We start from the raw sequence: 10,996 nt of genomic DNA on the forward strand, positions 1-10,996 counted from the left end.
ACTAGAGCACCATTGCTATAATTTAGCAAAATAACACTATTCATTATCAAATTATAGCAATAACAATGATATTATAGCAACAACCATTGGAAATGCTCTAAGCTCAATTTTTTAGTTATTACAAAAAGGCATGAAAAAAATAAAGAGATAATTTAACCAAAGTAAATCAATAAATAACTTATTATTGGTGTTGCCAAACGTCCCAAAATCACTTGGTGTCTGTTTGTTTTTAGAAGTAGAATAGAGGGGATTGATAGTGAGGAAATTAAAAGGGAGATGATTAAGTAAAATTGTGTTTATTTTGATGATAGTTGTTAGTGTGGGATTGTTAAATTATTTTTATATGAAGGAAATATAAAATAATAAAACAAATAAAAATGATTTTTACTTAACAAAAAATACAAAAAAATTAAACATTAATATTAAAAAAAAAAACATCATATAAAAATAAAATAAAAAACTAAACTGGAGGACTAATTTTTTAATACCAAATCTTTGACCTCCATCTCAAACCCAATATCAAAGCCCATTCTAATTCAGAGGACTTATAATGTGCTATTTTGGGAAGTTGGCTTTTAGCAACTTTTTTTAATTTGTAGTAAAAGCCAAAAACTGGCTTTTTTACATTTTTTTTCATTTGAGAAATTGATTTTTAGCTACTAATAAAATTATAATTCTACCCTTCATAAGTTAAAATACACTACATAATTAAAATTATAAATATTTTAAATTCTCTCTTCATCTCTTAAAATAAATACAATATGAATGTGGCCCATTTCTGTCTCAGGCCTCATCTGGGAATAGGTTAATTTAAATAATTTTTTAACTATTTGACTAAAATATAAGTTTAAAAAAATTAATATGTTTAGAATGATTTTTTAATTTTTTACGAAAAATATATAAAAAATAAAGAATTTTTTTTTATTTTTTTAATATAAATTATTAATTCTTTAACTAATTTAATAACTTCCTAACTAAAAAGACGAGTTTCCAAACCACACCCAGTCTCATTCCTTCTTTCATCTTTCAAGGCAAACCCACCTTCCTTAAGTTTCTCATCAGTAACATGGGCTACTCTGACAGTGTCATAGTCGTAATTAAACCAAAAAACAGGGTCTTAACAAGATGACTATCTTCTCTCGGACAATTATACGTATAAAACCGACCCCACCCACTCAAATTTCTATCTCAATTTTCTTTTCCTTTCTGTCCTTTTCTTGCTCGACAATCACTGTCTCTTCTTCCTCTTCGTTCCAAACCCAAACACACTGACTGTGAGACCAAAATTGTTTAGATCTGAGTCCACAAACCTGAAAACCCTAACTCCAAGTACGATCTCTCGGTAAGCATTCTCTGCCATTCAGCTTTTTTTCGGTTTTGCGTTTCAGTCAAAATGCTCTGTCCGTGATCTCGTATAGAATGCACTTTGAGTTTGAGATCTGAGAGTTTTGAAAGTTCATACTCACTCGATTGTACTAAATGTAAGGTTTGTGGTTATGGATTGGTACGCATTTGCTTTAAAATGAGGGTTTTGGAGATTCAGTTGAATATTTTATGGTTTTATACATTGTTTGTGAAGTGAATTGCTTGTAACTATGACTGTTGTGTTGTTAACCCGGAGATCTTGTGCTTAATGGTGCTTTTTTTGTTAATGGAAGTTTAATTTTGGATTTAATGCTATTTCTTGGTAAATTTAGTGGGATTGGGTGCACATGAGTATATTACTGTAGTGTGGCTTTAAGTCCGGTGTCTCTTGATTCAAGTTAAGAATAATGTTTGAGATCTGAAATGGATTTGAATCTTTACATGAGAAAGTATGAGCATGTTTGGTTGTGTTTTCGTTTTTAGTTAAAAGATTAATAAACTTGTTTGGTGAATTGTTTCTGAAAACAAATTTTGAATTTTTTTTCTGGAAACGACCAATTTTTTGGAAGCCAAAAAAGGGTTGTTTTCAAATTTTTTAAAATTGTTTTTGCACAAAATTTAAAAGGATAAATGGTGTTGATGATGTCGCCTATTTAATGGAAAATGTTTTGTTTTGTTTTCGTTTTTGTCCTGCTTGAAGTTAGGTTGCTCTAATAGATCAGCAAATGTGACCATATCCACGTTGAATTATATTTGTATATTCTTTATTTCTTTTCCCATTTATTTAGTTGTATTTTCTAAGCACATATGAGATGAGACAATTAATTAAGATTGACTTTTTGAATACCATGTGTGGTGCAGAGTAGGTTCTGGCAATAGCGTGAATGGCGGAAGTGGATGCACAGAATCCTCTTCTTGGTGAAACTACCTGTGGTTCTCTGCTGCAGCAATTGCAGGCAATCCATTTTAAATTCCTTGATTTTCTGTATTCTGTTCAGTTTTAGTTTATTAGACATCTTGTTAGTTGTTCTATTGTTATAAGCAGAACTAATAAGTTGTGATTTGTGAACGGTATAACTGGCTAATAGTAAAGTAATCCGTGTTTTTAATGCAGCAAATTTGGGATGAGGTCGGGGAATGTGATGTGGAACGGGACAAGATGCTTCTTCAGTTAGAGCAGGAGTGCTTGGATGTCTACAAGAGGAAGGTTGACCTGGCTGCAAAGTCGAGGTCACAACTTCTTCAGGCCTTGGCAGATGCCAAAGTTGAACTGTCCAGTCTTCTATCTGCTCTCGGGGAGAAAACTTTTGTAGGAATTGTTAGTAGCCACTTTTCTTTAATGTGGAACAGTATAAAAGAAGTTCTTAATGTCGTGTAGATATAAGTACAGCTTTCTCAAGTCTTTTGTGGGAGTTTTTGAACTGGGTCCTCATAGTTTTCGTTGCCTTGTTTTGCAGCCCGAGAAGACTTCGGGAACGATAAAGGAGCAACTTGCGTCCATTGCACCAGCACTGGAACAGCTGTGGAAACAGAAAGAGGAGAGGATAAATGAGTTTTTTGATGTACAATCACAGATACAAAAGATATGTGGAGAAATAATGGGGACTAACGAGCAGGTGGGAAATCCTGTAGTTGATGAGACTGACCTATCACTGAAGAAGTTGGATGAGTTTCAATCTCAACTCCAAGAACTGCAAAAGGAAAAGGTAAATTCTTTACCTCATAAAAAGTTGTTCAGTTAATAGGAGTTTGACTATCTTCTATCACTCACTGGATGATTGTTGATTGTTTCTTTGGTCTGGCAGAGTGAGAGATTGCACAAAGTCCTTGAATTTGTAAGTACTGTGCATGATCTCTGTGCTGTCCTGGGGATGGACTTCTTCAGTACAGTTACTGAAGTCCATCCAAGCTTAAATGACTCAACTGGTGTGCAATCCAAAAGCATTAGCAATGACACCCTATCTAGACTTGCTAAGACGGTCTTAGCACTAAAAGAAGATAAAAAGCGGAGGTTGCATAAGGTATTTGTTTGTTTTATTTTTATTTTTAACAATTCAGCCCTTGATACTTGTAAGAGAAGTTCAAGAAAAAAAAATCACTATGTTCGTTTCCAGTTTTTTGAAAACACATTTCAGAAAATTCTACTTTTTTGTTTTTTTTATTTTTTTGTTTTTACTGAATTTGTTTAATATTTTAAGTATTTTTTTTTAATTTTTAGACACACCTAACATAAATACACTTAAAAAATATAATTTTTATGAAAAAAATCTTTAAAAATTCACTAAATACCAAAAATACGAAAAAAATACAAAAAATAGTATATTTTTCGTATTTTTGTGTATTTATTATTTTTTTAAAATATTTTTTTCACAAATATTTTATTTTTTAGATATATCTAAGTAAGGTGCATCTAAAAAAGTAAAAAAAATGCTTAAAATTTTAAAAATATTCACTAAAAACAAAAAAAACACGAAAAACAAAAAAATCAATATTCAGAAAACTGAATTTAGAAAACTGAAACCAAACAAACTGAAGGACTTTTTCCCCCTACACTTTTGCTGCACGTAGTGTACATATGCTGCTTTGAATCACAGGCTTTAGACTGTGTGCCTGCTGTTGTTTTGTCATGCATATTACATGCTGTTAGAATATACGAGCTTTTTATGTAACTTCTTAAGCACCATCTCTTGGAAAGTATCTTTTCCATTCTCCATGTATCCTGCTAGCTTTTCTTGCCACTTCTCCAATTAACAAGTTTTTATTTCAATTCATCATTGTTTTAAAATTTGAGCATTTTTCTTTTACTTTCTTTATATATGTCTCTTCCGTGCACTATCTTATGTTAAAACATGAATTGGTGCATATAGCGAGGACAACTTATTGATTGAAGTTATTTAGTTATTTGTCTACAGTATGTTACTTTGAGCATTGCCTATATCTGCTATATGTTCCAACAACCTGAATAGTCTTCTAATTTGCATCTTGCCTCAACAGCTTCAAGAGTTAGCGACTCAGCTAATTGACCTTTGGAACTTAATGGATACGCCCGAAGAAGACCGGAGTTTGTTTGATCATGTTACCTGTAACATATCGGCTTCGGTAGATGAAGTGACCATCCCTGGGGCTCTTGCTCTGGATTTGATAGAACAGGTACTTGAAGTCCACTACCTCACAGAAATTTAATTAGTTTAATATACCGTGCTGTTTATTGATTAACTTGGTTTTTGTTGTCAAGGCTGAGGTGGAAGTTGAAAGACTTGATCAGCTAAAAGCTAGCAGGATGAAGGAAATTGCTTTCAAAAAGCAAGCTGAGCTTGAAGATATTTTTGCTCACGCCCATATTGAGATTGATCCAGAGGCTGCTCGAGAGAAGATTATGGGTCTGATTGATTCTGGGAATGTTGAGCCTTCTGAATTACTTGCTGACATGGATAACCAGATAGTAAACGCAAAGGAAGAGGCTCTCAGCAGGAAAGACATATTGGATAAGGTTGAGAAATGGATGTCAGCTTGTGAAGAAGAGAGTTGGCTTGAAGACTACAATAGGGTATTTTTGCTTTCACTTTCTCCTTGTGTGTTTGTTATTCTGTTTTTCAGTGAAAGTGTAGCATGTGTTGTCTGCGGTATTACTCTTCTTCCACCAACTTGAGACAACGATATTCTTTGCCCACCTTCAATTCAGTCATGCAACTGATTCCAGTGTCTCATTGTTAAAGAAATTTTTGATTACGTAATTGGCTTAGCCCTATTTTTGCTAAAAATATGATTCGTCATGCTTCTGATAATGCACTTGGAACTCATACCCCCCTAATCTCTTTGTTACCTGTCAACATGAATGTTAGTTGGACATACTGACTGGGTACAGTATAGCCCATATATATCAATATTATGGTTTGGGGGTTACTTTTTGGGAAGTTTTGTGCCAGAAGTTTCCAATAGCTATTTTGTAATTTACCCTCTGCTTGCTTGTCAAAGTATTGTACATGTATGGGATTTAGACCAAGTTTGGGGACTTCAAAAAAAGCCAAAAAGTTACTCAAAAAGTTAAAAAGTTAACACTATTCACCAAAAGTAAACAATTACGGCTGCACAACTCCCAATTCAAATTTTTCCCTACAAATCAATTTTTACAATTTTTTATTACACATTTTTCAATAAAAAGTCAAAAAGTTAACCCAAACATCCATATTTTCAACCTCAATTTTTTAGTCCAAAAATACAAAAAGTGCACTTTTTTAGTCTTCCCAAACTTGGCCTTAGTGGGTGTTTGGGAAGTTGCTGTTTTAGTAGGCTAAAATTTGTGTATTTGAAAAGATAGTTGGATTTTTTTGTAGTTGGATATGATGTTTGTGAGAGAAAAAGTGAAATGATTTTGGGTTTGATGTGACATTTTGTCTTATTGGCTATTTTAGTCTATTTTGTCATCTTGTGAATTTTAGCCCAAACAGCCAAAAAAAAGCCTTTACCAAACACCCCTTTAGTTAGAATAATCCTGTCAAACCATCATATGATAGCCATTGGCCACACCATGGATTGTTCTGTTTGTGTTATACATAAAAATACATTGATGAGTAGATTGTTCTGTTCATGATATTGCATGCAAACTGTGTATTACATTAGTAAGTTGCATGCATGGACTTTCCAATGCATATAGTCCTCTTCTTCCTTATGTGATTTTCTTCTGCATATCATTTAGTTGTCAAGGAACCAGATTGAAAATTGTAAAAATGAATCCAGAACAAGAAGGAAATATAAATCTAAGCATGAGTATTGGAAAAAAGGAGTAGTTTTTGGTAAGGGAGGGCATGAAATTTATAATTGTCTGATCCATCTATATACCTCTTCTTGGTAGTGAATAACTGGGGGCACCCTTCTGCTCTCTTTCTACATCTACTGGCACCATTCTGTTGCAGCATTGATCAGACATGATTCTGTGTTATCTATGGTCCTCTCTGTCAATTATCAACTGTTAATCTCTTGCAATTTAACATGCTTTACATAGTTCATTGATCTGTTTTTGCCTAACAAATCTTTTCTTTAATTTCATCATGTCAACTGCCAGCACAAAATTCTTCTTATTTGGTCATTTTGTTTCTCCTAACTTTGTATGTATACAATATGCATACATCCCACCATTTCCTATTGATCTGTGAAGATTTGATCTCTGCATTGGAAATGGGTATGTAAATCATCAAAACAATATGCTTTGTGGCAGTGTCTTCCCTTTATGTTACCATGTCTGATATTATGTCTATGAATCAGGATGATAACAGGTATAACGCGAGTAGAGGTGCACACTTAAATCTCAAGCGGGCTGAAAAAGCCCGTATTCTAGTAAGCAAAATTCCAGGTATGTCCAGAATCTGAGGACAACCATCGTATACAATTTTATATTGGTACAGCACTTCACATGCACACATCAAAGGTGACATATGTATGCTATGCTTGCTTACTTTCACATGTTAGGATCTCTATTTTTGCAATTCTCTCTTTACAACGTTTATATTAAATTACCTTGGTCTTAGAGCTATCTTGTGATTTACATTAATGTGACTTTCTTTTGAGGACTTCATCATTCTGTTCACTCTTCTTTAAAACCCATTGTATGGATCACAAATGACTTTTGCTTGTAGAGGAGGTTTTAATTTTGTTTTTATAGTTTCTTATGCGTAAACAGACTTCAATTTGACATCAAATCAGTAGGTAATGGGCTTCACTGTTGGTTGGTTTCAATAATCATTTCCTTTTATTGAAGGGGGACTTACTTGTAGGTCCTACTAAGTGGACTTATTGTCCAATAGGTCCTATGATAATTAATGATATTTTCATACATTATTAAAAAACGTCACTAATTGTTAATTTTCAACGATAGTTTGAAAATTGTCACAAAAAATGTCACTAATTTTAAGTTTTTGCGATGTCAGAAAAAGTCACTAATTTTTAACTTTTAACGACAGGTTGAAAAATTCGTCATAGAAAAATGTCACTAATTGTAAGTTTTGCGACAATTTATAAAAACCGTGACACAAATTGTCAATTTTTAGCGACATGTAAAAAAGCGTTACAAAAAATTATTTTTAGCGACGATCGTATTAGGACTTATTTTTAAGTCTTACTATTAAGACCTATTTGGTAGGTTGCTCTTTATTAAGTACTCATATTTTAAAGGCCATTAAGGTTATGTCACGGAGTTTGAACTAGTATTAATGTATGTACTCCGACAATTTGTGGAAATAGTTGTGAACTTGAAGATGCAAATAACTATTGCTAGTTGTCTTATGCAAAGATCTGTTGTAAATAATAGCTATTAATTGGTTTTCATGTCATGTAGCTCTGTGGACACACATTGGTTGCCAAAACTATAAACAGAGTTCAGTCTAAAGTAAAGTCAGTAGGTAATGCATTACCCAAAAAATCAGTAGGTAAATGGCCTTCGATGGTGGTCATGGTTTCAGTTTTTATCGACTACCATTTAATTACTCATATTTTAAAGGTCATGAAGGTTATGTAATGGAGTTTCAACTAGAAGATACAACCTTAGCCATTTTTTGCTTATTGGGATAAATATCATTTATGGAAATTTTGAGCTAATAGATTCAAACAACTATTGGGCTAATTACAAATTAACAGCTATTAATTGGCTTTGTGTCATGTAGCTCTTGTGGACACATTGGTTGCCAAAACTCGGGCGTGGGAAGAAGATCGTGGCGGATCATTTACTTATGACGGTGTTCCTCTACTTGCAATGCTGGATGAATATGCAATGCTCAGGCATGACAGAGAAGAAGAGAAGCGAAGGATGAGAGTAAGTCCAAATTGATTGCAAGTGATGATTACATACTTAATAGTGCATGTGATAATTGCCCTCTGTTTGTTTGGATGGATCATGTTTTCTGTAGTTTATAGTGTTTGGACAACAAAAAACAAAAATCAATGGAAAACATTTTTCATGATTAACAAAGACAAGCTTATTTTTATGAATAATGTTTTCCACTTTTGAGAAGTGGAAAATATTTTTTTGACTAAAGTTTTACCAATGCCACCATACTACACTACCGTTACCCTTACCATACCGCCACTACCACTACTACTACCACCTCCACCTGTACTACGGCACCGCCACTACCACCATCACCCACCACTATCACCACCACCAATACAATTGCTAATACATTAATTGCAAGGATGTAACCAAACATTGGAAAAAGTTCTCTATCAGAAAATGTTTTCTGCTGAAACAAATGGAGCATTAGTCATCTGGCACAGCCTCAATTTTGTTTGAGCTAAGCGCTAGCTGGTTGCTAGTTTGGGAAATCTTTCTTATCCTAAACATGGATTCGCATCTTTGGACTTGACAGGACCAGAAAAAGTTCCATGAACAGTTCAACACAGAACAAGAATCCATCTTTGGTTCAAGGCCAAGCCCGAGCCCTGGTCGACCGAGTCTCGGTAACAAAAAGGTGGTGGGCCCACGTGCAAATGGAGGTGCCAATGGGACTCCCAACCGACGGTTGTCTCTTAATGTTCATCAAAACGGTGGGAAGTCTGTAAGCAAGGAGGGGAAGAGGGACAATACAAGGCCTGTTGCTCCGGTGAACTATGTTGCCATATCAAAAGAGGATGCTGCCTCCCATGTTTCTGGCACTGAGCCTGTTCCAACTTCACCGTGACACAATTGAATCCGATCCGTAGGTTTTAACTCTCCTGTGATATTAATACTGTTATATTACTAACTTAGTTGCTGCAGTAGGGACACTTGTTTGAACAGTGAGTGATGGAAAGTCGAGACGGGATTGTTTGCGTGTTGTATTGGCATTCATAAGTTTTCTTTTTTAATTATTATTTTATTTATATTGCTTTTGTAGCATTTTGCTTGAGATCTATGTTTGTATGCACGGGGTCTTGTTCCAAGTATTAAGTTTTTATACCATTGTGAGATTTATCAAGAAAAGTGAAGCAACATCTATATATGTCATTGTACTATGTCTAGTAGGGTAAATTACACTTTTAAATATTGTAGTTTGATTTAAATCTTTTTTTTTGCTCTTATTGTTTTAAATTGAATAACTTGATATTTACATTTTAAAGTTAGTTTGAATTTGGTCTTTTTGTTGAAGTTGAGGTTAAAGTTAACAATTTTAGGTACTTGCCAGTCTCACTTTCATTAGTCGCTAGCTAGTGTTTAAGGCTGCACGTTTCTTATAAAATATTTTCATTTGAGATCCTAGCCTATTGAAGGGGATCATGTAGGTCGTCTCAAATCATTGACATTGTAGTGAGGTGTAGGAAGGGGGATGAGTAGATTTTTCAGATCTTTTATGCTATATTTGGTTGGGGGATTTGGGGGAGGGATTTGGAAAGGGAAAAGGAAAAGGTGTGTGAAATTATGTGAAATATAGGTATATTTATTCACATTTCACTTAGCTTTTTTATTTTCCTTTCTAAATCTCTCTTCAAATCTCTCAACCATACACCGCATTAAAGTTGCTCATCTTATTAATCAGAATATTAGTTCGTGGAGAGACCTATTTGTTCGGACTTTTTTTCCAGAACATATGGTTAATCATATGTTGAGGCTTCATTTGAGAACAGACTAATTTAGTAATTTTTTGATTAGGTTAAAATATGAGTTAAAAAAAATTAGTATGTGGGATGATTTTTTGGCTTTTTACGAAAAGATGTGCAAAAAATAGAGAGAAAAGAGAATCTTTGACTTTTTGATATGAGTTATTGACTTTTTAACTAATTTAATAACTTTTTGATTTTTTGATTAAAAGAAAGGGTTCCCAAACGAGACCTGAATATACATCTCTCCCAAGTTAGTAAATCAGTTAGTGTGGACGCTGACTAAGGATGGACAATATTCGATTTAGTTTGGATTATTTCTAGATATGAAAGGGGGACAGATGGTGCATCTTTCGGGTATTTGGGACTCTAGTGGGTGTTGGAAGAAGCTATGGAAATTAAAGGTGCCTCCAAAATGAATTCTTTTTATTTGAAAGCTTTTACATAGAATCTTATTTGTTAAAAATCTTATTGTGCGTTGGGGCGTTCTGTTAGACCCTGTGTGTTCAAGGTGTGGTGTGGAAGAGGAACCATTAGAATATTTTTGTTTTCAATGTATTTTCTCTAGGCATGTGTGGAGGGGGTCTGGTCTTGGGCTTAATTTTGATGACGAAGAGGAATGTATGATTCATGAATGGTTGGGGCAATGGTTCTAAAAAGCGCCAGATGATGATGCAATCATCGAATCCATTTAGGTTTTGTGGGGAATTTGGCATGACAGAAATAAAGCAACATCTGAGTATGGGGTGGAAGACCCTGTTTATGTATTGAGATATATTAACTCTCTCCATGTGGTGACTGAGCAAATTTGGATATTTACTATTAATGATGTGCCATTGGACAGCAGAAATGTGGGTGGTGATCCTTCTGAAAATTAATTTGTAATATCTAATTCTGTAAATTGGTGTCCACATGACAGGTTTGTCATTGATGGAGCATAGAAGGAAAATACATCCAAGGCGGGAGCAGCATGGGTTGGAATGGATAACAAAGGAAATCAAATTTTATGGAAGAAGTTCGCCTTTGTTGCATTGTCTGCTTTGGTTGCTGAAGTCCGAGCTTGTTT

The 10,996-nt window shown here is 34.2% G+C and overlaps 1 protein-coding gene across 5 annotated transcripts; it reads left to right on the top strand.

The window, feature by feature from the left end:
• The first annotated feature begins 1,009 nt into the window (after window positions 1–1,009).
• On the top strand, window positions 1,010–9,316 carry MAP65-1 (microtubule-associated proteins 65-1). Of its 5 annotated transcripts, none has more exons than XM_082881638.1 (10): window positions 1,010–1,342; window positions 2,232–2,321; window positions 2,480–2,683; window positions 2,823–3,071; window positions 3,171–3,386; window positions 4,360–4,515; window positions 4,601–4,912; window positions 6,628–6,715; window positions 8,022–8,170; window positions 8,724–9,316. In XM_082881638.1, exons 2-10 carry the CDS (start codon window positions 2,250–2,252, stop codon window positions 9,033–9,035), a joined length of 1,758 nt encoding a protein of 585 aa, XP_082737764.1. In that variant the 5' UTR covers window positions 1,010–1,342; window positions 2,232–2,249; the 3' UTR covers window positions 9,036–9,316. The 5 variants fall into 5 exon arrangements, with proteins under 5 accessions (XP_082737764.1, XP_028078230.2, XP_082737765.1 ...); XM_028222429.2 differs by having other exon boundaries at window positions 1,052–1,342; window positions 2,227–2,321; XM_082881639.1 differs by having other exon boundaries at window positions 1,170–1,342; window positions 2,480–2,674.
• Window positions 9,317–10,996: the final 1,680 nt, after the last annotated feature.

Source organism: Camellia sinensis, chromosome 7 (genome assembly GCF_055761805.1).
Source record: "Camellia sinensis isolate YWXY chromosome 7, ASM5576180v1, whole genome shotgun sequence".
NCBI lineage: Eukaryota > Viridiplantae > Streptophyta > Magnoliopsida > Ericales > Theaceae > Camellia > Camellia sinensis.

Bases quoted from the DNA above. Each gene is read 5' to 3' on its own strand.
- MAP65-1 (XM_082881638.1), top strand. From the start codon at position 2,250: ATGGCGGAAGTGGATGCACAGAATCCTCTTCTTGGTGAAACTACCTGT. The intron at 2,322-2,479 runs GCAATCCATTTT...TTTTTAATGCAG, and splicing joins CTCTGCTGCAGCAATTGCAG to CAAATTTGGGATGAGGTCGG. The intron at 3,387-4,359 runs GTATTTGTTTGT...TTGCCTCAACAG, and splicing joins AAAAGCGGAGGTTGCATAAG to CTTCAAGAGTTAGCGACTCA.